Source organism: Chenopodium album, chromosome 17 (genome assembly GCF_948465745.1).
Source record: "Chenopodium album chromosome 17, dcCheAlbu1.1, whole genome shotgun sequence".
NCBI lineage: Eukaryota > Viridiplantae > Streptophyta > Magnoliopsida > Caryophyllales > Amaranthaceae > Chenopodium > Chenopodium album.
The window spans coordinates 34868687-34894009 of record NC_137850.1 but is presented as its reverse complement, the minus strand read 5'-3'; the positions used below and the strand labels follow the sequence as shown (position 1 = coordinate 34894009).

General features: G+C 34.7%; 2 protein-coding genes and 1 pseudogene across 2 annotated transcripts; all 3 read left to right on the top strand.

The window, feature by feature from the left end:
* Nucleotides 1-1774: 1774 nt before the first annotated feature.
* On the top strand, nt 1775-3836 carry LOC145589608 (small ribosomal subunit protein eS24z). The gene is made up of 5 exons (XM_081646258.1): nt 1775-1935; nt 2039-2080; nt 3001-3171; nt 3296-3382; nt 3554-3836. Exons 1-5 carry the CDS (start codon nt 1864-1866, stop codon nt 3584-3586), a joined length of 405 nt encoding a protein of 134 aa, XP_081502384.1. The 5' UTR covers nt 1775-1863; the 3' UTR covers nt 3587-3836.
* Nucleotides 3837-9336: 5500 nt separating this feature from the next.
* On the top strand, nt 9337-16458 carry LOC145589606 (protein argonaute 5-like). The gene is made up of 22 exons (XM_081646257.1): nt 9337-9943; nt 11079-11281; nt 11375-11527; nt 11629-11759; nt 11863-11972; nt 12297-12400; nt 12748-12880; nt 12973-13089; nt 13194-13301; nt 13402-13473; nt 13580-13702; nt 13805-13946; nt 14039-14160; nt 14256-14393; nt 14495-14637; nt 14715-14777; nt 14856-14919; nt 15044-15170; nt 15290-15363; nt 15710-15804; nt 15904-15935; nt 16034-16458. Exons 1-22 carry the CDS (start codon nt 9449-9451, stop codon nt 16213-16215), a joined length of 2931 nt encoding a protein of 976 aa, XP_081502383.1. The 5' UTR covers nt 9337-9448; the 3' UTR covers nt 16216-16458.
* Nucleotides 16459-18633: 2175 nt separating this feature from the next.
* On the top strand, nt 18634-20580 carry LOC145589607 (CBL-interacting serine/threonine-protein kinase 11 pseudogene; annotated as a pseudogene).
* The last annotated feature ends 4743 nt before the right edge of the window (nt 20581-25323 follow it).

The following is a 25323-nucleotide window of genomic DNA, read 5'->3' as shown; positions in this document are numbered from 1 at the left end:
CCAACGACTGGTCACATGCCTTATTCCGATGAGTAACGAAGAAGTTATGACCTTCCGAAAATAAGCTGTTTCGCCAGAAAAGGGCTGCACGTCCGTGCCAATAAGTGGCACGTCCGTGCAGGTCCCTGCACGTCCGTGCCTAATGAAGCACGCCCGTGCAAGTTCAGGCAGTAGCTGCTGCTCGTATTTTAACAGGTCTGCACGTCCGTGCAACCTTTGGCACGTCCGTGCCGACCTGTAGACGGGTCGTTTTTCTCGTTTTCTCCGTCCTTTCTATTTGGGGTAATATAAATACCTTCTTAGCTCCGATTGTAAAAGAGAGAGCTTCTTAGTGTAATTTTAGCTTAGGTTAGTTTTTTAGAGAGAGAAACTCTCAAATTTTGGAGAGAGAAAGTGAGAGAAACAATGGTTTTCATGGATTTTGGATAATCAAAGGAGGAATTTGATGATTTGAAGATCTCCATTTTATATCAATGAGCATTTCTTACTCTCTTCTCTCTTTATGCTTTATTAATTGTTTTGTTAATCATGTTTAAGTAGATTTCATTCTACTAGGTGTTGAGTGAAGCTTTGGTATGGTTAATCAAGTTACTTGAGATAAATTTGATGATAATTGTGTGATTAAATTGATTGAATTGATGATGGCATGTTGTTTGTTTTAGATTGGATTGATCTCCCAAGATAGCAAACTTAATTGCATGTTAGTTCTAGTTTGACAAGGGATTGTGAATTAGAATTAATATATTTGATTGCATTTTGGGTAAATTTCTTCTATGCACCTAGTCAATGAGGGATCTAGGCTAGGAATTTGAGAGATTGCTCTTGAGTGTAATTAATTCTCATTTTAATTCTTTCTTTGCATGATTGATTATCAAATTGATTCCCATTAACTTGTTAATAGTTCAAAGTGGATCTTTGCCCCTAGTAGACTTTATAATATCTTGATCTTTATATGTGTGTTAGTGTAGTTGTAGTGTCCACTATCCATAAACCGACTTCGGCGTAGCTTAAGTATTAGATCGAGAACAATCCAACATTACCGTTCCTTGTGGTTCGACTCCGAACTTACCACTAGACTTGTTTAGGGGTTAGTTTAGGATTATAATAAATTTTGTTTGGCCGTGAGGAGGTTAGTCAACGACCTAATTTCCCCGCGCTCAAATACCAATTAATTAATTAGTTAGAAAATACGTTTCGAAAATACAGGGTATTACAGAAATTTTTTAAAGCAAATCCGAAATATAAGAGTCCTTCTGGTATTATTGCCGTTTTCTATTTTTTGGTTTTTTATTTTTTAAAATCAAATGATATATATCGTATAATGAATCACTGGTCAAACTTATTTAAATCATGATAATTTTGAAAACTGATAACAGAAAAGTAGAAATACATTTTTTTGTCAAACAAACCTTAGAAAATTGGATTAGATGAGAGATTGTTATATACAACCGTACACCCAACTAACCCATGGTTATTTTTTATTCTTCATTTGATGATTGAATGAAAAGAAATTATCAAAATGAAAGTAAATAGTTATGGGTGTACCATGTAGAACACCCGGATGTATAGAACAATTTATAGGATTAGATACCTTATTTTGAATCGGATTACGGATGGGGTCAATCGGATCAGATTCGCCCACCCCATCAATGTCCAACATTGGGCTCAAACAAGAGGCCCGAAAGAATTTTTTTTTTTTAAAAAACCCAAAAAGCACGAAGAAGCAAACCCTAGTTCGTACTAAATTATTCACCTTCTTCTTTTCTGCACACTCTCTTTGGAAAAACAGCCGCAAGCACCTGCATCAGAGGAGAGAGAGAGAGAGAGAGAGAGAGAGAGTGCAAGAGTTGAGAGAAATCAACAATGGCGGAAAAGGCAGTTACACTCAGGACTCGCAAGTTCATGACTAATCGTCTTCTTTCTAGGAAGCAATTCGTTAGTTTTCATTCCATTTTTTTTTCTTTTTTATTTATCATTTTGATTCCTTTAATTATTAATTTTTGATTTCTTAATACTTAAACCCTAATTTATTTTTCAGGTCATCGATGTTCTTCATCCTGGTCGCGCAAATGTTTCCAAGGTATCATCTTATTTTCTCGATTTTAAATCGCATTTTCTTTGATGATGGTGTTGTTTTTTTTGCTAATTTAAAATCAGTACCCCTTAATTTACTTCAACAATTGAATTATTTTTTACGAACATGTAATTTGCAACATTAATAATAATTAGTATATCATGTGATTTGCAACATTCGTATTTTATGTAATTTGCAACATTCGTATTTTATGTAATTTGCAACATTAATATGGTTAGTTTAATTGATTAGTTCTTCATTTGCTGATGTTTGATTATGCTGGAACCAAGTGTGCTGAAGCCTAACATTATTTGTTTATGAATATTATGTCATTTTTAAAGTAGTCGATTTCGGTGCTTGTTTTGTTGTCTTGTTCTTAATGTATCGTGCATATTGGTATTAAGCAGTGGCTACTAATCTTACTATATTTATAGTGTAGCGAACGGGTCATGGTAATTGTTGCTTTTCTAATCCTCTGAATTGTTAATATAGCAGCTTGTTAATGTATGCAATTATAATGCCGCTAGTTTATTACTCTACGCATTGCAGTTGTCGTGGTCATTCTTTTCCGAATGACATGTTTGAATTGTGCTTATGGATTTACTTTTGGCGTTGGAAATTGATCAATCAGTGGTGGACAGTGCAATACTCACCTTCTTAAACGATTCCAATTAGAAGCTTTGTATGTCTATTGTTGGATTTTCAGTGATTTTCCCTCGATTTGTAAATGTACATCTTTGAAGAACATTGTTCCATGATGAATGTATGTTGCTTCTGTTAACATAACTTTACTCTACATTTGTGTCTTCCAAAATTACTGCGAAAGCTGTGCAATATTTATTTGTAGCTTTACTGTCTTTAGTGTGATGTGAATTTGTGATGTCTTTGCTTGCTGAATGTCTTAATCACAATCTTCTTTTTGATAGGCTGAGTTGAAGGAAAAATTAGCTAGGATGTATGATGTGAATGATCCAAACTCTATCTTTGTCTTCAAGTTCCGTACTCATTTTGGAGGTGGTAAATCAACTGGTTTCGGTTTGATTTATGATTCTGTTGATAGCGCTAAGAAGTACGAGCCCAAGTACAGGCTGATCAGGGTAATTTTGATTGATCCTTTTCTCTTCTATTTTATCCATGGAAATGGGGTACGAGTAGTTGTGCTTTACTCTCATACTCTGTATGTTGCTCTGATTCACCTTCCTTCCCTTTTCTTTTGTGCAGAATGGATTGGCCACCAAGGTTGAGAAGTCGAGGAAACAAATGAAGGAGCGAAAGAACAGAGCTAAGAAGATTCGTGGTGTTAAGAAGGTAGGACAAAGCACTTTTATTGTCTCCTCTTTAACTTATATTTTCCCGTATGTTCTGTTGAGCTTTGTCTCCCTGGTATACATAACCCTTTCATGCTATGGAGTCTACTCTTTTCAAATTTTCAAAATGCTGTACTCATTTTTCTAACCCATGTCTTGTTTGTTTTGGCAGACTAAAGCTGCAGAAGCTGGAAAGAAGAAATAAGGAACTAATTATATTGAGGATGTTGTATACACCGGTGGAGCAGTTTTCTTTTTGGTGCAACTTCCTTTGCAACTATCGAAAATTCTTTTCCTTATTAACTTGTTTTGTTACTTGTCTACTCCAGTTAGCATAGCTTTAGTGAGAGATTTTGAGACTTATAGCAGCTTGTATGTTCTACTCTAAAGTATGTCAAGATTTCTCTCAACTTTTTTGTCTCGCAATGGTGGAATCGTGATTATTTTTGCCTCAACTCTATATTATGCTTTTTGATCTGTGTTATATTTTGACCTGTCAGAAACTTTATGTATTGTTTGCTCTAGTGTCTTTCAAGTGATTTGTTGAACTTTTGTATAATGGCTTTAAGGTTGAAAGCTATAGTTCAAAAGGGTCATTGTCCATAGTAGTGTACTGTCTTTACTCAATAGACCATGGTGCATAAGGTTTTGACCATTTTCCGAATGTTTAGGGATCTTACCTTCCAAAACTTGATCTCTGAAATGCTGAGGTTTATTGCTATCGGGAAATGAAAATCATAAAAAAGAAAGAGCGCCTTTTAAATAGCAACCTGTGGACTGATTCATTCCCTGTTGTCTGCTTGTAAACTGGTGACCAATTTTTTTAAGCTTGAAGCTGTCAACTTGTGACGTAATGTTATGTCTTGTTTTTCTTATTCTAACAAATATTGGGTTACTTTAGATTTAGAATTGATCAAACCATATTGGCTTACTGTAGAATTGATCAAATCATATTGGCTCTAATGGCATTAAGAAATTAAAAAATTTGTCATTATTGATGTATTCAGTAATAATTGGTGAGACTGAAAACAACTGAAGGACAGGGGAACTTTTTGTTTTGTCATTGCCAAATTGAATTAGACGGTTTATAACCTGCAAGTACTACAATTTAAGTAACTTTAGTCTTACTAAGCATACTTATAAAATGCTTAAGAATCAGCTTAGGGCGTTTTATTTAGCTGGTACTGAGATAGATAAGATTGTTTTCTTGAATGGTGGGTATGATGAGAATGGGAATTTGATTTATAAAGATCTTCAGGTTGTTTTAAATGAGAGGTTTTATAGGTTTGCTCAAATGCAGCATCCTGATAATTCTGTCGTGACAGTATCGGTGAATGATGGTGACAAAATGAGATTGATCAAGCAAGATAGATGGGGCGATTAGATGCTTTTAGATGATTTTGGTTGTCCATTAGCTCATTACTTCTTAGAAAGGTTTGATGAAAAAACAATGATCTTTGGCGGTAACTTTCAAACTTACCAGTAAATAGATTTGATATGGTTTGTCTGAGCATAGGTAACTTTGTATTGTTTCAACCCAATATTAAAAAATTGGCATTCCTAATTTTTGCTTGTTTCTGAACTTGCTGTCCGATATAATATTTCTGTGCTGTCCAAAAACTAGGCTAATATGTATGCAATTTGCTTTGTTATTACCTTGTGCAAGGAGCACTTAATTTTAGATGATCTTTAAATTTGACAGGTCGAATAAAGCTGAAGTTCAGACGGAATTTTCATCTATCATTAGAGTAGTAGGGTCATAATTCAGATAAATTATGAGCAGGCTTTCATATTTTCATAATTAAGCTTGCTTTTTACATGCTGTAAATGAAAAAATCAGGGTTTAAGTTCAAGTACATTATATGCAAAGAGGTTTTCGTAGATAAAAACTTCTCCCACTCCATTACACATTTAAAACAGTGCAGCGTGCAGTAATCCGGAAAAATGCCAGGGCTAACAATGTACTTGAACTCAAAGAGTTGCATTGATTCCGCATACTTGTATCATAAATCATTGGTCCGTAACAAGTATCTTCAATTGATTGATGAATGTCCTTGTCTACAACCTTGGCTGCTGATCTGCTTGCCTTCGTTCTCAACTTGTTAATGCTTCTCTGCTCAACATTCGCATTTCTCCTAATAGTGCTTGAAACATCAATCTACTTGTGACTTTGGCACGTCTTTTTCACAAACTTTCTGTGAGCATTCCAGATATTGTTTCGAGATCAAAATTTGGCTATAATATCCATTGAAACATCTCGAGCCTTCTGCTGATTATTGGCTTGTGGCTAACCGCTAACTTAGGGAGAAGTCCGTAAACAGCTCTCCTGCCTCTCCAAATCTGATCACTGCTTAGGTTGCTGTCTATTGGATTCCCCACGATACCGAGTGCCACTAAAGAATTGTAGTAGGCAACAAGCTGTCCTAGAGCCTTGGTTGTGGTTGTTTTTATTGAAGCTAAGGTCCAGGACTATTAGCTTCAATAGCATCCCCTTGACGTCAGTGATCTAATGATCTTATTGCCCGCTATGTACAACTCGAGCAATGTGCAACTTGACAGTCCTGTTAATAAAATCAACAATGTGAAAGTTTGTTACTCGTATTTAAAACTGTGCATGTAAAATTAATTTGAATAATTTGTTATTACATAATCTCGACTTAAAGTTTGGTACTGAATTATTTTGTGATATCTACAAATATTAGGAGTATTATTTTAGAATACAAAATTTATTGTAATCTAATACGTTAAGGATAGATATATAATTCAAAATATAGTCACGTAAAATCTTTTTAAATTCGTCTCAATTTTTAATTTTCAAATTTTTAAATTTATAAGTTACGAGTATCTATTTTTTTTTTTTTGTTATATGTAGCTTGAGATATTTTAATCATAATATTTCATTCAAAAGTGTAGATTAGAAATAAAACAAATTAAAAGAAAAAGAGAGAGTGACATAGCTGAAAATTACAAAAAAAAAATCAATTGAATTTAATAAGATTTTTTAAATTTCCAAAAAAAAAAAAAAAAAAAAAAAAACGATTCAAAGAGACAAAAAAAAGAAAAAAAATACATGCCCAATATTTTTAAAAGACTACAAAAGAAAAAAAAATCTACATGACCAATATTTTTTTTTTGTAAGAATACATTTAAAAAAAAAAAAAAATACAAGCACATATTAGGAAGCCGTGTCTTTTTAATATAACTAGGTTAGTCCCAATGCCATGCACTGTGATTTTCAATAATCATAATTAAATTATCTTATAATTAATTTTTATAAACAAAAAATTAAATACTAAAAACATAGTTGACAAAATTTGATCATAATGAATGATTATGAAAGATAAGTTAGATATAAAATGATGTAGAAATTGATCAAAATTATGTTAAGAAATTTTTTTATAGCTATATAAACATTTGTGTTAAAGAATCAAATATTTTTATTTAAAGTAAATATATTGTATAAGATTAGGGAATTTTATATTTTTTTGAAAGCAGATTAGGGAATTATTTTTTATAAGATTTGTTTCTTTCTTAGAATTTAATTAAAAAAAAAAATTAAGGACACACCAGGAGATGATATATGTCATTGCTGGTGTGTCTTTTAATATATAGTTGGTTGATTGATTGATTTTTTTTTTTTTTCTATTCCTCTTGTTTTATTTTTGTCACATTTTCTTTTCTTCTCCCCCTTCTTGTTTTTGGTGCATAAGTGCATAACCAATTCACCATCTCTTGCCGCCATAGGTTAGTTGCTTCTCCTTTATCTCTCTTTTTATGTCTTTTTGAAAACAGTTTAGGGAATTATTTTTTATAAGATTTGTTTCTTTATTAGAGTTTAATAAACAAAAAAAAAAAAAAAATTAAAAAACAACTAAGGATACACTAGGAGATGACACGTGTCATTGCTGGTGTGTCTTTTATTATATAGTTTTAGATTTTGATTGATTGATGGATTATTGATTGATTGATGATAGATGATACATTTAAGATTTTAACAAAATTTGAAAAAGATAATTACATATAGTAAGAATATATTAAGAATATATTCTATAATATCAACAAATATCTTTATAATTTCACCAAAGAAAAAAAAACACAAATATCTTTTTAAGAATATTTATCATATAACAAAAAATTGAAAATTCAAAAGTTTCTTAACCTAATTAGGGTGTGTTCTCTTCACTTTATTAGACATGAACTTATTAGAACTGATTTAACTTATTAGCACGTATTGAATTTATTGGAAGTTATTAGATATTATTGAACTTATTAAAACTTATATATTAGATTGATTGAACTTGTTGAAATGACATATTCTGTTTACTTTATTTTTAGATCTAATAATTTTAGATAAATTCATAAAAAATAAGTTATGATGAAGCTAAGGTTATCCAAGTACAGATTACAAATAAAATAAGTTTACATAATTAAGGTCTCATATGTTCAGTTAAGTTAAATAAATTTTATCAATTTAAGTTTTAAATAAGTGAAGATCAGGTGAATAGAATACACTTTTAACTTATCTGAACTTATCTTTTATTTATAACTTATTATTTTTCCATCCTTCACCTGATTTTTACTTATTTGATATGTTATTACTCTAGGATGTGTTTTATTCACTTGATTTTCACTTGAAAAAAAAAAAACTAAAAACAAAAAACGATGCCAAACAAGGCTTAAATTGAATTAAAGGAAAAACGGTCGGAAATAAGACTATTTTCGGCCTAAACGGCCAAGAAAACTAAAATCCTAGAAGAGAGAAGACTAAAAAAGAAAAAAGGGAATATCTTTTTTTTTTTTTTTTTTTTTTTGGGTTTATTCTATTCACCTGATTTTCACTAATCTGAACTTATTTTAACTTATCTTAACTTATCTGAACTTATTAGACCTTATTAAAAGGTATTTTAATTGTAATTTGTATTAAAGTAACCCTTATCAGAACTTATTAAACCTTAACTAAACTTATTTAAAACTAAATGAACTTATTACATTTGAAATAAGATGAACAGAACAAACCTTTATTAGAATTTAAGGGAACTTATCTAAACTTATTGTGAACTTTTTTTTAGAGAAGCATAAAGACTATGAGAATCGATCACAAGAACTCCTGAGCCGAAAGAAAGCTCTAACCACTTGAACTATTCATCGGTCTGATTGTGATTGATTATCAATTGATGATTGATTTAATATAATGATAGATCTATGGAAGATTCTGACAATAATTTTTGAGAAAAAACAATGATTCGTAGTAAAATAAGGATAAATTCTTTGATATATACTATTATTATTATTTTATTCGAACAAGGTCGGTTATAACCTATTCAAAACTCGTTCATTAATTGAAGAAAATAATAATCTTTTGGTAATTCAATTTTTACTACTACTCTAATTATGAGAATGTATCTTTTAAATTAGTTTACACGAACAATTAACGGCTAACAACTACTTACACTATCGTACTCTGTAAACATTCGTTGGCATTAAAGACCCTAAAGTTGGACAAAATGTCGAGGGAATGTCTAAGAACTTCGTATAGGTGAAAGTTCTAGAGAATGATTTTAATTTGCTTACTTCATCACAATGACGCAAATTCCAATGATGCAATTATATTTCTTGAAATAATTTTCTAACATTATTTTTGCCCTTAACACTTTAATTAAAGCCCAAACCCCAATTTAAAATGATAAAATCATAGTACTAAAATTCCAAAAGCCACATTGCCACAACTGCCCCATCATTATCATTAAATAAAATAAAAAAAAGTGGAAAATGAAAAAAACCCGCCAAAAATAAAAAGCCAAGCCCACTACCTATGTACGGAGTAAAGAAACTTGCTAAACAATTTTCCAAAAAAAAAAATTAAAAATTGCGAAACAAAAAAAATAAAGGGTAAAATCGTCCAAAAGATAAAAACAATACAGTTTCCTTAGTCTCATTACTTAAGAACTAAGAACGACACATTTTCTCCCTCACTTTCTCTCACTTCCTTAACTCTCTCTTTTCTCTCCCATAATATATTCTCTGCATTTTCCTTCGTAATTCAACTCCAACTCCCAATTTCCCAACAATGTCGTACCGTGGTGGCAGTGGTACCGGCGGAGGACGCGGCCGTGGTGGTGAGGCCGGCGGACGGGGTCGCGGCGATTACGGTGGTGGTCGTGGTGGTGGTGACTACGGTGGTGGTGGACGAGGTCGCGGTGGTGATTACGGTGGTGGTCGTGGTGGTGGTGACTACGGTGGTAGTGGACGAGGTCGCGGCGGAGATTACGGCGGTGGACGAGGTCGTGGTGATTCCGGCGGAAGAGGTGGTGGTGGTGGCCGAGGAGGATTCCGACCGCCGAGTGTGGGAGTATTGTCGAATGAGACGTGGAAAGCGGCGAGTGGTGATGGATTGAATAAAGCGATGACGGAGTTGAGTGTTAAGCCGACGCCTAGGTCTTCCAAGTCGTTGAATCCTCCGAGAAGACCTGGTTTTGGAAGGGTTGGAATGAAGTGTAATGTTAGGGCGAATCACTTTGTTGTTCAGCTTGCTTATGAAAATAGTGATTTTCATCACTATGATGTAATCATTCTTTCTCTCTCCTCTTAATTACATTTTGTGTTTTCATTGTTGTCAATTTTTTAGTGTTTTTGCTTAGATCAGCGGTTCAGTTGTTATTTTGATGATTGCGGTTTTTTTTGCATGAAATTAATTGAATTTAGGGTTTTGATGGTATTTATGTCACAGTTTTTTTTGCCCAGAAATCTAAATTTTTTTTTTTGTCTTTGAAATCGAATTTACATTGATTTCATAAATGTTTTTTTGGTTCGTTTTTTGATTTTGGTATTGTTTAGATGTGTTTTTCAAATTGTTGTACGAGTATATGCGGATGTGCCAATAGTCTCATGATTTGGATGTGGGGTTATTTTGTTTGGTCTCTTAAGTTAATGCACTTCCATCGTGTTTGAGTGTGCGCGATTGTATGTTTTGTTTGAAGCTACATTTAGGAGTTTAAACCAATATTCATGTTTTCATCTGTGCTCATGTCATCATGTGGAAAATGTGGTTACTCTTGCACGTAGTCTTTAATCTGGTTATCATTTATTGCAAATTTTTCCTTTGATTTTTCCCATGTAGTTTTTTTTTTCCTTCTCTTTTTTCCGTGTGTGCTCGGGTGTGTGCTATGGGCTCTATGTTAATTTCACTTTATGTTTTAAAGGGTATTAGGGTTAGTAGGGTGCGGTTGTGAGGATATGAACTTGTCAACTATTCTCCCTTCTTGAACTGGGATTCGTAAATTACAGATATTGTGTGGATTTGACAAGGAATTTGTACATACTTGTACCGGTGACAAATTCTAGTTTGGAAATAGTACATTAATGAAAGGATTGTATACTGCAAGAGAATGAGCTATGAAATGAGATTATACTTTTGATGAACTGGAGGGAAGTTCTGTTGTGTGTGCTCTCAATTTTAGCTTTCACTAGTGTGCCTTTCCTTTCATAGATTTTGTGGAAAACATGGAAGAGTTACATTAGAAGGTAGAGATCGGTTAAAGTGTGTCCTTGAAAGTACAGTACTCGAGAATAGGAGTTTATGCGCTGATGTGAACTATGGCTGCTTCAATGACCTCTCTGTCATATCTTCTAATGTAAAGGATTTAATCCAAAGAGCATATTGGTAATGTGTTTTTTCTTTTTTATAAATTTGGGAACAGGTGTCGATAACTCCAGAGGTTACCGCAAAGAACTTTAGCAGAGAGATTTTGAATAAACTTGTGAAGGATTACAAGGCATTTTTGGGGGGTCGGATTCCAGCATATGATGGCAACAAGAGCATCTATACTGCAGGTCCCTTGCCTTTCACGACTAAGGAATTTATTGTTGAAATGCAACGTGAAAAAAGAGGCAGTTCAGAAATGTAAGCTTTATCTCGATTGTGTAATGTCTCTCTCTCTTGGTATTGTCAATATCCTGCTTAATCTTAGCTGACTGGTAATGGATGGATTGTCAGGGAGGTTGCTAAATTTCAGGTAGCGATCAAATTGGCTGCCAAGGTTGGCCTGTATAATTTGCAAGAATATCTTCGTGGTCGGACTTCAGAGGCCCCTCAAGATGCCATCCAAGTTCTTGATATTGTTATGCGTGCAGCTAAGCCTCTTAATGAGTAAGCTTTGTTTCTTCTATGCTGTAAACTTTTACAATCTTGTGCTGCTGTGCATTGTTTGTTTCGTTGAGATGGTTAGAGAATTTGCTCTTGTTATGTAGTTATGCAGTGATTGGGAGATCATTTTTTTCCGTTAAGCTGGGTTCAGGGCCCCTTGCAGATGGTGTAGAGTACTGGAGGGGTTACTATCAAAGCATTCGGCCCACCCAAATGGGTCTTTCTCTGAACATAGGTGTACCTTGGCAAAATTTTTCTGTTTGTCTTTTGTCATTAATGTCATTGTATGAGTATTTTTATATTGACTGATTATGAGTTGTTGAATATTGCTATTGTAGATGGGTCTGCTCGTCCATTTTACGAGTCGATGATGGTTCACTATTTTGTTAAAGAGTACTTAAATTTGAGGGATCTTAACAGGCCTCTTAATGATGCCAATCGTGTAAAGGTACTTCCATATGAGCTTGGTAATATGTAATTTGTTTTATATATTCAGTGTTTTTTTTTCACTTGCAATGTTTAACATTTCATACTTGCAAATGCATTAGTTAAAACACTAATTCTTAAATCACCAAAATAAAAATTTGATAGTTTGAAAGTATAGATTGAGATGAATTTAACAAGATCCTACGTGACTATTTTTTTGTGTCTAACTGTCTATTAATTATCAAAGGTAGTCAAAGTGGATTATTTGAGTAGTGTAAAAGTCAAAGTGTAGCAAGTAATAAAAAATGGAGGAAGAGCACAATCTATATCTCTGTTTTTTTTACAGGTCAAGAGGGCATTGAAAGGGCTTACTGTGGAATTAACTCATTTGAGCTACAAAAAACGCAGCAAAGTGACTGGTGTCTCAAGTGAACCTGCAAACCAGCTGATGTATGTTCCAAGATTGCACCTTTTTAACTTTTTGACCTGAAGTAGTGACCTTTTTCCTTTGATGCATGATTGGTGTTTTTTGTTCTGTGTTTGTGATAGTATGTTACATAATAGACTAATAGTCATATTGTATGATTAAGTGTTTTCTTTTCGTTTCTTCTGCACATTTGTTCTTATCTTTCTGGTGGCACAGACCCCACAGATAGGACATTACGAACTATCTTTCTGGATTATTTGGGGTGGTCATTACTATTATATTTGACACAGTGTTTGCATTCTCTTTCTCTGGTTCTTGTTTGTAATTACTAAAGCTGGCATTGAACGTTTTCTGGTCGACATGTTTGCAGGTTTACATATGATAATGTAAAGTTGTCTGTTTCCCAGTATTTCAAAACTAAGTATGGGATTCAGCTTCAGCATCCTTTTTTACCATGCATCCAAACTGGGCCATCTAGCAGGCCTAACTATGTGCCTATGGAGGTGGTTTTTTTTGTTTTTCTTATTTCATCTGCATAGTTTTTGTTCCCTGTGTTTTGCATATTGATTATAGGCATTTGTGAATTCCTCTACAGGTCTGCAAAATTGCCCATGGACAAAAGTATGCTAAGAAGTTGAATGAGAGGCAGGTGACTGCTCTCCTCAAGGCAACTTGCCAACGACCTGAGTTAAGAGAGGAGAGTATTAAGAAGGTAATTTTTTTTTTCAATCAAGCTATTTTTATAATTGGAAATTTGTCTTTAGAGTTTTTGGTATTATTACTTATCCTTTGTTTCTTTGCCTCTGTTGTCTGAAGATGGTCAAAGACAATAGGTATACTGAAAATCAGATGACCAAGGAGTTTGGAATGAATATTTCTGAAATGTGTACAACTATTGATGCCCGTGTGCTGCCTCCTCCAATGGTAGATTGGTTTAATTAGAATTTATTTTTGAACACCATGGGGTTTTGCAGTTTTGACATTCCAAATGCTATACTGACAAATATATTCTTTTCCTTTGAAGCTCAAGTATCATGACAGTGGGAGAGAAAAACAAGTTGCTCCTTCAGTTGGCCAATGGAATATGATTGATAAAGTAACGATTTGATTTTTTTTTGGGGGGAGAAAAGGGGGGGGGGGGGGGGTGGTTACTTTTTGCCGTGGTCCTCATCAAATTTATGACTGTCGTTTCGGATGTGCAGAAAATGATTAATGGTGCATCTGTAAGTCGTTGGACATGCCTCAGTTTTTCAAACAAAATGGATCCAGATGCAGTGCACCTTTTCTGTGAAAGTCTGGTTGCCATGTGCGCTAGCAAGGGGATGGTATGTTTTTATGGCATGGGAGTATATGCTTTGGTATTAAACTAATACTTTCTTCCTGACATCAATGATATTCTTGTTGATTTTTCCTAATTTTGCTGCCAGACTTTCACTCAGAAGCCATGTATTCCTATACGTGGAGCTCATCCAAATCAGATTCAGAAAGCACTTTTACAAGTCTGGACTGAAGCCAAACAACAGTTGCAGTTGTTGATCATAATATTGCCAGATTCAAGTGGATCTTACGGTATTTGGCCATTATTACTTTTTAGATTTGATTTTGACTTGGGGTTGTTGATTGATAGTACGGAGTAATTAGGTTCTTTTTTTGCCATGCAGGAACTATAAAAAGAATATGTGAAACAGAGTTGGGAATAGTCTCTCAATGTTGTCAGCCTAGGCAGGCTGCCAAGATTAATAATCAATACATGGAAAATGTAGCTTTGAAAATCAATGTGAAGGTAACTATGCAACTTATGACTTATGCTTATTGTATATCTATGTACCCATCTTTTTGTTTATTTATGCTCATCATGCAAATGCTCAAATCGCTCAGGCTGGGGGGAGGAATACTGTTTTGATTGATGCTGTTCAGAGAAATATACCTCTTTTGACTGATCGTCCAACAATTATTTTTGGTGCTGATGTTACCCACCCTCCACCAGGGGAGGATTCTAGTGCCTCAATTGCAGCGGTATGGTTCCCTCCATAGGGATTTTAATGTTCTTAATATACCCTCTGCTCTTTGTTTATCATGGTGGAAGCTGTTATCCATGTACATGCTGTTTATCACAGGTAGTTGCTTCAATGGACTGGCCTGAAGTGACGAAGTACAAGGGGCTTGTCTCTGCCCAGGCTCATCGGGAAGAGATTATCCAGGATCTTTATAAAGTTGTTGATGATCCAGTGAAGGGAAAAGTACATAGTGGAATGATTAGGTAAAGTATCTATAAACTTTTCCTGCTGTTTTTATTATCTGAGTTTGAGGTTTTTGATTGGTTTGTTCTGGTTGTAGGGAATTGCTGATATCTTTCCTAAGAAATACAAAGCAAAAACCAGATAGGATTATCTTTTTTAGGTATAATCGTTTGCTGATTTGTGTGTTTAAACCATTATTTTGATTTTTTTCTCACTGACTCCTTATTTAATGGGGTAGGGATGGAGTTAGTGAAGGCCAATTCTCTCAAGTTCTGCTGCATGAAGTGAATGCTATTTGGCAGGTATGAAATTTTACCTTGAAGACTGTCAGACTAAGAAATGTCATCACACAAATTAATGACTTGAAGTTCGTAGCTGGGTTTTGCATGTTGAATCACCTGTCTTTCTTTTTTGTTTTTTTTGAAGGCCTGCGCGTCCTTGGAAGAGGGCTATCTTCCACGTGTGACATTTGTGGTTGTTCAAAAGCGGCATCACACCCGTCTCTTTCCTGTTGATAATAGAATGACGGACAGGAGTGGAAATATTCTTCCGGGTTTACTTGCTATCTTTCTCTAAAATTTATGCAATTCTCGAGAAATCTTGTTGACCTTTTTTTTTTTTAACTTAAAGATATTTATTTTGAATTGTGCTCTGATCATATATCTCTCACAGGTACTGTGGTTGACACTAACATTTGTCATCCATCAGAGTTTGATTTCTATTTATGCAGTCATGCTGGGATACAGGTAACTTTTTTCAGCTGGCGTTTTCTTAGTTTGCCTTTTTTAGGTTTCTTGTTTTCAGTTAATTCCTGTTAGGCTCTAGCTTTGCATGCTAATTTCTCGAGTTAAACTAACCATAGGAACCAGTTTATTTACATTTTTGTTTGATACAAACAATATAAATTATACTTCGTGTATACACAACTTTTGCTTTTGTATAACCACCCTTTCTAGTTGTTGAATTTCTTTGGCGTTTCTGCTTTACTTTTGTTGTGATTTGTGTAGATTTAAACTTTTTAGCCATGGCCATACATTATCCGTCTGGTTACCTATTCAATAGTTTCTGAAACTTTGTGAATGACATATGTAGGGGACAAGCAGGCCCTCGCATTATCATGTGCTGTATGATGAGAACAATTTTACAGCAGACTTACTTCAGCTGCTGGCGAATAGCTTGTGTTACACGTAATAGTCCACTTACTTGTAATTGGTTTTCTTGACTTACTCCTAAGATTTATGGTGTTTTGTGTGTTGAAATTGGGTGTTGAATTCTTGTTTATACAGGTTTGCCAGGTGCACACGTTCAGTCTCCATTGGTAAATTTTCAACAAGTATATTATAGTATAGATTCTTGGTTTCTTCGACGGGTGTATTGAGGACTAACAATAACTCTCTCTATTAATTTTATTGGCAGTCCCTCCAGCTTATTATGCGCATCTTTTGGCATTTCGTGCTCGTTATTATGTTGAAGGTCTAACATTGTCAGATAGCGGTTCCACTAGTGGCGGCAAGGATTTGACAGCAGAAAGACAGGCTCTGGCTCAGGCCCTTCCTAAGATCAAGGACAGTGTGAAGGATGTCATGTTCTATTGTTAAGAAGCAGCGTAATGTCTAAAGACGTAATTATATAATTAACTAATTGTGATGTTCTTTTGAGCATTTTGATGCTATTAAGCTGTGGATAGGAAGTACAGTATTGGCTTTAGTTCATCTATAGCTTCAGTAGTTTTGGGGTTTAGTTTTGACTATGATGTGCAGTGTTTTTTCTTATAATTTTGGGTGATAATTTGTTCACACTTTTGAATACGTATATATCTATATATATCTATTATTCAGTCACTTAAGTTTGTCATTTCTCTAATCGCTTTGTCTTTTAAGGGTTTTGGTTCGACTTTACCCTATTTAGTACTACTTATGTTGGTGTTTTTAATATACTATGTCTCATGATTATGTATTACGAAGACTCAATACACTTACACATATACTCTGTATTGTTAAAATTTTAAAAACAAAACAAAAACATTTCAATAACCTTTATAACTGGATTAAAATATTAAATTCATAATTACATCCTAGCTTAATTAATGTGGAGTGAACACAAAAGACTTGCTAATAGTTTATGCATTATGTTTCAAAACGTCGTTGACTGGATGTTGTCATGGAATGTTTCCATGAAATAATGGAACTGTCAATTAGGCAACACGTGTAACTGTGTAGGACTTTTAAACGGTCTACAAGTATTTTCTTTCTTTATTAAAAATAATTTATAATATTTCATTTTCATAATTGTATTTATAAAATATTTATAGTTGACATGAAGGACATAGTCGGCAAACTCAACGTCTATTTTCACATTAATTTAAGTTTTCTATATAGGTATAATGATTTTTGTATACTTTACTCATTTAAACACATTTATTGGTTTTAAATATGGATAGAGAATTAGTCGTGAAATAAGAATACAAATGATGTTTTTAATTTAGGAAAATGATATACATAGCCCTAAGGGCTACATATAAGCATTTATTTTACTCTTGAAAATTGTTTAAATTTAGAAAATCATGACAAAAACACACTAATTACACCGATTTGCGCGTGTTTTTGTCATGAATTCCCAACTTTATACATTTTTCAAGAGTAAATTCAATGCTTATATATAGCCCTAAGGGCTATGTATAGCATTACCCTTTAATTTATTTGGTATATAGAGATTTAGTAGGTGGAATAATAAAATTACTTAACTATGTTTACTTTTATTTCTCTTCTCTCTCCTCCCTCTCCTTTCATCAAGGACAAATATCTTTTACACTTTTATTTTTATCCTCAATCCTTAGGGCCTGTTCTCTTACGTTGAAATTCAGTTCAGTTCAGTTCAGTTTAGTTCAGTTCAGCTGAGTTCAGTTCAGTTCAGTTCAGTTCAGTCCAGTTCAGCTCCTAATTTCCTTCTCTTATAAAATATTCATTTCAGTTCAGTTCAGTTCAGTTCAGTTCAGCTGAGTTCAGTTCAGTTCAGTTCAGTTCAGTTCAGTTCAGTTCAGCTGAGTTCAGTCAATGAGAACAGGCCCTTAGTCCCTTACACGATCACCACCCTTTAGTTTTGGATGGATGACTAAAAAAACGTTTTAAAATTTCTTGACAATCCGAAATCTTTAGTAAATTTTTTTGTTCAATACAACCAACTTTTACTTTACGACGTTTACCTCTCATGTGCATATCATTGTGATTTTTGTAACTACCCCCCTTTCTTCTATTTTCTCTCTAATTCCTTCCCCTCTCCCTGTAATTTACCCTTCACTCCTTCTCCCTCTCTTTGAAATTGGGCATTGTCTCTCAGTCGAATTTCATTGAATTTTAGCAAGTTAGGTGCTTTTGTTGTATTGAAGACTTTCCCAATTAAATTCGACCAAGTTAATTGCTTAAGTTTTGCCTAATAATTTTTGAGAATTTCATGTTTAATTACAATGGTGTATTTGAATTATGCAGCAACTATGGTTCCCGATCGTCAAGGATTTGGTATGTCCTTCCTGTTGCAAAGAGGACTTCATGGACCCACGAAAGTCCTGGTAGGAAATTAGAGGGGGGGGGGGGTGGTTATAATATTAATGGAGTGTTAATTAAGGGTAAGATTTAGTCATACATATCTCGTGAGATCCAATAATAATATTAAGTACGTATCTTTTAAGTTGACAATATATTTTGACCACACAACAAATTATAAAAATTTTCATTTTCTCATTTATTTCAAAATATTTGTGCATTAAATATGAAAAATATGTCCATACGACATTATTCAACTTATTTTAAGGATATTTTCATTCTATATTAACCTTGCAATTAATTTCGAACGGGGGAAGTATAATTTTTTTTTTTCCAGGGTAGCATTGAAAAAGCCTGTTATAATTTTCCTATCTCCACTGTCATTGACAAAGACACCATAATCAAAACACACCCTACAAAACCATCCTGCAGCACAAAAGACCATTTGAAAATTTCTACACATAAAAATTTCTTTTACAAACAAAAAAAAAAACATCTAAATTTGCAAATTCATCATCATTAATTTCTTCTAAACATCCATATTCTTCCACATTTTCATCATATATTTTTTTTTTTCTACCATAAAAAAAAAAAAAAGAAATAATTCATCAACAATGGAGAAAGATATATTGTTTAGAAAATACCAGATCGGACGATTACTGGGGGCTGGCGGGTTCGCGAAAGTGTACCTTGCAATGGACATCCACACGGGCCAAAAGGTAGCGATCAAAGTCATGAGCAAGCAGAAAATCAATGAGAAAAATATAATGTCCAATATCAAAAGAGAAATAACCATCATGGGCCGTCTTCGACACCCGAACATCGTGCGTTTGTACGAAGTTTTAGCCTGTAAACGAAAGGTCTATTTCGTCATAGAGCTCGCCAAAGGCGGCGAGCTCCAAGCTAGGATAAAGGACAATCATCGTTTTAGCGAAGAGCTAAGCCGAATGTATTTCCAACAGCTAATCTCAGCTGTTGGGTACTGTCATTTCAGGGGTGTGTATCATCGCGATTTGAAACCACAAAATCTTTTGCTCCATGATGGCAATCTAAAAGTCTCCGATTTCGGGCTCGGTGCTATCAGGCTTCTGAAAGACAGAAATGATCAGCTGTTACGGACAAAGTGTGGGACGCCTGCGTTCGTGGCGCCGGAGATATTACAGAGGCGAGAATATGATGGTGCTATGGTTGATATTTGGGCATGTGGGGTTATCTTATATATTCTAACAGTTGGATATTTACCATTCGATCATCCAAACAGAATGGCTATGTATAGAAGAATAATGGAAGGGAAATTTTTCTGTCCGAAATGGATGTCTTCTGATTTAATTCGATTTTTGGGTCGTTTACTTGAAACGGACCCTAAAACAAGGATTACTATTGATGAGATAGTTCATGACCCTTGGTTCAAGAAAGGGGGGTTGTTTAAAGGCAAAGGTCCCGAGTACAAGTTCCCATTTTACCATGATAATTATGGTGAGGAATTTGATACTTCTGCTTTACAGCCGCAGCAGCAGCAGCAGGTGGCTGCACCCGAGGCTAGCAGCAGTACAGGTATACCACTGAATGCATTCGATTTAGTTGCATTATCACCAGCTCTAGATTTGTTGGGTTTGTTCAAGGAGTGTTATGATCCATTTGAGGATAATGAGAAGTTTTTTTCAAATGTGCCTGTGGATAAGATCCTTGACACCATCGAGGAGGTTGCGAACGAGCTGGACTTGCAGGTCCGCAGGAGGAAGAAGTATGGTGTCTCGGACTTGGTTGGGCCTAAGGGTGATTTCATTGCCAGGGTAGAGATTGATCAACTAACTGAAGAATTTGTAATTGTTGAATTGAAGATAAAAGGAGGAGATTTTGTATCTGACAATGAAATTTGGAAGAAAAAGCTGATGCCTAAACTTTCTGAGTTAATTTATAGAATTCCTGAATCAGAACCTTCAGAAAAACAGGATACTAAACATGATGATGAACAAAAGGATACTAAACGCGATGATGATGAACAAAAGGGTACTAAACACGATGATGAACTTGCCCTTGTTGTTTCCGTTGATCAATTGACAATCGAGCACTCACAGGTAATTAGTTGATTACCATTTATATACTCGATCTTCATTTCATAGTTTTTTTTTTTGGACGTTTTCAACATTGACACCAACAACTACAAGTTTTGGGAGGTTTGTAATGGAAAATCGATATGATATCGAATTTGGGAAATGGAGAATTGTTTGTGCATTTGGTGTATATCATAGATGAATTATGTTAATCTTTATTTTGGGAGTACAGTGTGTTTTACTGAGTTTTTTTGATTTAAAATGAACTTGTGTAGTGGTCTAGAAATGTAAGGACATTTTAATGTAAATATTTTCAATTTCAAGTTAATTGTACAAAATACATATATATTTCATTAATGAGAATTCTCTAATCAAGGGGAATTGATGCATAATCTTATACACCGAACACATTTCATTGTTCAATGTCCCTCCTTTTCACTGATCTTATTGTCGCCTCATCACCCATCTTTTGAGGGTTAATAGGATAAATCGAGTGACATAATGAGTGCTAAACTAGCTGCTAATCATAATTAGAGTATCAAACAACAAAAAAATTTATTCATGGAGTTTTTTTATGCTTAGACTACCCATGAAAGTAGATGGCATCAGAACATATATTCTACATAGTGTTTTGCACATCTTCTCGATCAGCTTGTACTACTAAAAAAATGGATTATCTTACATGATACTATTATTCATAGATATGTTAGGTGGCATTGGCTATCTGAATCTAATACTTTTTTCGTTTCTTTAAAATTGCAACATTATTGTTAGGATAAATAATGTGAAAGTGGCGGCAATCAATAGTTGCATTGACATGATAGTTGAACTGAGGATTTGAGATTTAATTGTTTGCAGACTTTTGTATTACTCTAAAATTTAGGCACTTAAATAAATTAAAGCTAGGTGATTTACTGATTTACTTTCACTCTTGGCCTCTGGAAAATCTCTGTTGTAATAACAAACTTACACCTGTACAGTAGACAGTAGCACAATTAACGTGCAATAAGCAATATGTTATGCAGTCAACCAAAAAAACATTTTAAACATACAATGAGCAATAAAAAACTAAGCAGGACTATTTCAGCACGCCCTTTCCCCCATCGCAAATTACACCTAATGTACTATGTACTTAGAGGTGTCAATTCGGATACCGGATGGAGTTTGGGTCGGGACTTTTCGGGTCGGGTCTGTTTGAGTCAAATATATCCGGGTCAAAATTATTCTTTTAACTCAGACCGGGTCAATAAATTCGGGTCGAGTTAAATTCGGGTCATGGTCTATTGAGTCCGGGTCGAATATGAATCGGGTCAATTCCAGATCGGTTCATGTTCGATTCGGATAAATTCGAATCAGGTTCAGAACGGGTTTAACCAGGTTAATTTCATCAGGTCGGATAAATTTGGGTCGGGTTAATTTCAGCTCTGATGATTTCGGTTCGGTCAAGTTCAATTTGATTAAGATAAGGTTGATTTAGTATTTGGTTAATCCCGATTCAAATCCTTTCTGTGTTAGTCTAGATTTTGGTCGAGTTAACCAAATTCAATAACCAAATAAAGGTCATTTTTTTAAAACTAGAGTAATTATTGAATTTTTACCTTATTATTGGGTCGATTCAAGTAATTCATGTGTCATTTATCATATTGCGTGGTTAATTATTACGAAATGCGAAGAATTGGTTTTCTCATTCAATCAATTCTTGTTTAATATTTATCTTGGAGCTAAATTTAAATTGAATAATAATCGATGACTTATCATACTTACGTATATAAGTGAGACGATTAATAATGAACTAGTGATAGATAGACCGATACATTGATTGATGATAGTCACATAAGGAGATATACAAAAATGAATGTCCTCTTTTAAAGCACTACTCTTTGATTGTTTAATCTCATGAGGCTAGTACTATTAGTTTGTTTATTACTACTCTCTTCTGCAAGAAGCTTCTTTATTTGTACATTATACATTGTTATAATCATTTTTTTTGGTAAATGATCTTCTCATAATAAAATATTTTCTCTAATTTTCTCTCAATTTCTCTATAGTTCTTCATTTTGTTCATAAAACAAACCAAAAAGAGAAAGAGAGACCTAGAAACAAAAAATGAAGTGTGAGATTCAAGTGTGTATGAGTGTTGGGCTACTAGGAGCTCTGACATTATATATAACAAATTTATTTTTCAAAATCGTGCATCACACAAGACTAATCTAAAGCCATTTCTATACATGACTTACACGCTTAAAAACAACTTTGTGATTTAATCAAGTAAAGTTTGCCTAAAAATAAATGCTATAACAAAAATAGTACTCATTATGTATTGTATTACACATCATCAGTGGTGGATCTTAGATTAAAAGGTATTGGGGGCCAAATTTTGAACTTATGTGTGGAATCCTTGGTCATACGGAGAAGGATTGTACAAATGTGGAGGAAGATGATGAGGTCGAGGAAAAGCCGTGGGGGCTATGGTTAAGGGCTTCACCTTGTAAGGGTAGAGTCAAGCTGAAAAGGAGGTATCTTGGCTAAAATCCAAGGCGAAATCCATGACTTTTACCAATAAGCCGGTTCCTGTGAGGGAGTGTATTCTAATACCATTGTGACTAAATATAGCGGAGCTATGATTGAAGCGATTTAGGAAGAAGGTATGGTAAACTGCTTGAAAGATGAGGAAGAAGTGAACACTTCTTGTTCTATAGTGCCTTTTGTGGAAGGTAGTGCAGAGGGGAATGAAGTGCTGGGTAGTGGATAGCCCCTTATGTTCAATATGGGTTTTGAGGAGAGGAGAAATAAGGCAAACAAGGGGATCAAGAAAATAATAAAAGGGTACGGGGAAGAGGTTAAGGGGGTGATGGAGAAGGGGGACGGGTTAAGGGAAGATGAGTTGGTAAGTAAGAAAAAGAGGGGAGATAGGGTAGTTGGGGTGTACTATGTTGCTGGGTAGGGAGGTAAATTAGAGGGGAAAATTGAAACAGGGGAGGGAGATATAAGCAAAGGGGAGAGTGAGGGAGTTAATGTAGTAAGGGGGCTATTAGCAGTACTAAGAAAGATGAGAAAGGAGGAGCTAGGGAAAGGCTGGAGGAAATTGATGAGAGATAAGGATGCATTTGATTGTCATATGACTTCGGTGGAAAATAATCTTGGGAAAAGAAGTAGGGAAATGGTGGGGGTGATGATGAGAGGGAGTATTCCAATAAAAAGTTGGTGGCGTTTGATAATTTATTTGGATTGCGGGTGGCGGAGGCTGTTGATAAGCAGCCTCGTCAAACTCAATGAGTATTCTAAGCATTAACTGCAGAGGGTTGGGCAATACCTATGTAGTTGATAATCTCCGGAACTTAGTATGGAGAGAGGCCCCGTCTCTTATTTTTCTTATGGAGACGAAGTTGAGTAGTAGTGAGATGTCTAAAATAAAACAAAAGTTGGGAGGGTATGAAGGATTGGCAGTTGATAGTTGTGGGAGGTCTGAAGGAGTTGTGCTACTACGGATGAAGGGTATAGAGGTCGAATTGAGATCAATGTCGTTACACCAATCGATGTCTTAGTTCATGAGGGGTTAGGCCCGAGTGTTTGGAGGTTGACATGTTTTTATGGGTGGCCTGAGGGTCATAATAGGCACCTTTCATGAAAGCTTCTTGATGAATTGGTGGGAAGAGGGGAGGATCCGTGGGTTTGTATAGGGGACTTTAATGGGATTCTTTGTGACTCGGAGAAAAAAGGAAGTCGGGATCGTGCTTTGTGGCAAATGGACAATTGTAGAGAAGTGGTTGATGTGCACAACTCGTGTGATGTTCCTTTCTCTGGTTATGCTTTCACGTTCGACAGTGGTCAATGCGGGAGGATAATGTCCAATGCCGTCTCGGTAGAGCTCTATCCATTTATGCATGGATGGAATTATTTTCAAAGGCAAAATTGCTAAACTTAGATTGTGACTGGTCAGATCACGCCCCTATCAAATTGGTGCTGAGTGAGGATGGGAAATCATCTAGTAATAAGGTGAAATTTTTTCATTTTGAGCAGCTCTAGATGGAGAGTGATAGGTGTAAAGGAGTAGTTGAAAGGGCATGGCAGAGGGGAGGTGTGACAGTGGGGAATAAGCTGGCTATGTGCGCTACTGAACTTCAAGTTTGGAGTGACAAGGAGTTTATTCGGACTTTTCGTGAAATAAGGGAAAAAAGAAAACGTCTCAATGCTCTTAATAGGGGGTAAGGTCAGCTGAACAGGTGAGAGAAATGAAGAGGGTGGTGAAAGAGCTTGCCGATTTGATACATGTAGAAGAATTATACTGGAGATAGAGGTCGCGAGAAATTTGGTTGGAGTCAGGGGATAAAAATACTTGTTTTTTTCATAGGATGGCTTTCCAAAGGAGACAAAAATTCTATATCTACTCTAGTAACTGATGATGGGGTAATTTACGAAGATTTGGAGGGAGTGAATTGTAATCCCCCGTATTTTTAAATATTTTATAAATGAAATTTTATTTTATTTATAATATTTATTTGTATTTTTTCCGGAATTTAATTTCAAAAGTTTCAAATTATTAATTTGGGTCGAATATTATTTTGGTACAAATTATTTTATGCACTTTCATTCTACAATTTATGTCCAAACAAACAAAGCCTAGTTCATTGTTATTCACTTAGTTGACCCATTAATTTTATGAGGCCCAATATTCCTACTTATCCTACAACTCTCTCTCCTATAAATACCCCATACATCCCCAAAATTTTCCCCACACAAAAGGTTAGTCTTTATTTCTTTTCCTCTTATTTTCTTTTCTTTTTCCTTATTTTCTTTTTCCCTTTTCCTTTCTTTTTTTTTCTTTTTCCCCTTATTCCTCCTTACGTGAGACTTCTCACGTTACTACCGCTGCTGGTATTGTTCACCACCAGCTGCTGCCGGTCGCCGGAACGCCGGCCACCTGATCTTGGCACCGCTGCCACCCTGCCGACAGCCGCCCCTTTTCTCTTTCCTCTTTTGTCTTATTTTGCTTAATGTGTATTAAATTATTTTGGATTTGATTTTAATTATTTGAAATTAGTTTTATTAGTATGAAAATTATATTTTGGGTGTTTAAATTCATATTTTCTGATTATATAATGATGTTTTAATT

Coding starts and splice junctions, on each gene's coding strand:
- LOC145589608 (XM_081646258.1), top strand. CDS start 1,864: ATGGCGGAAAAGGCAGTTACACTCAGGACTCGCAAGTTCATGACTAAT. Junction 1,936..2,038: donor TTCTTTCTAGGAAGCAATTC/GTTAGTTTTCAT, acceptor TTTATTTTTCAG/GTCATCGATGTTCTTCATCC. Junction 3,383..3,553: donor AGATTCGTGGTGTTAAGAAG/GTAGGACAAAGC, acceptor TTGTTTTGGCAG/ACTAAAGCTGCAGAAGCTGG.
- LOC145589606 (XM_081646257.1), top strand. CDS start 9,449: ATGTCGTACCGTGGTGGCAGTGGTACCGGCGGAGGACGCGGCCGTGGT. Junction 13,302..13,401: donor GTGTGCTGCCTCCTCCAATG/GTAGATTGGTTT, acceptor TTTCCTTTGAAG/CTCAAGTATCATGACAGTGG. Junction 15,936..16,033: donor CACACGTTCAGTCTCCATTG/GTAAATTTTCAA, acceptor TTTTATTGGCAG/TCCCTCCAGCTTATTATGCG.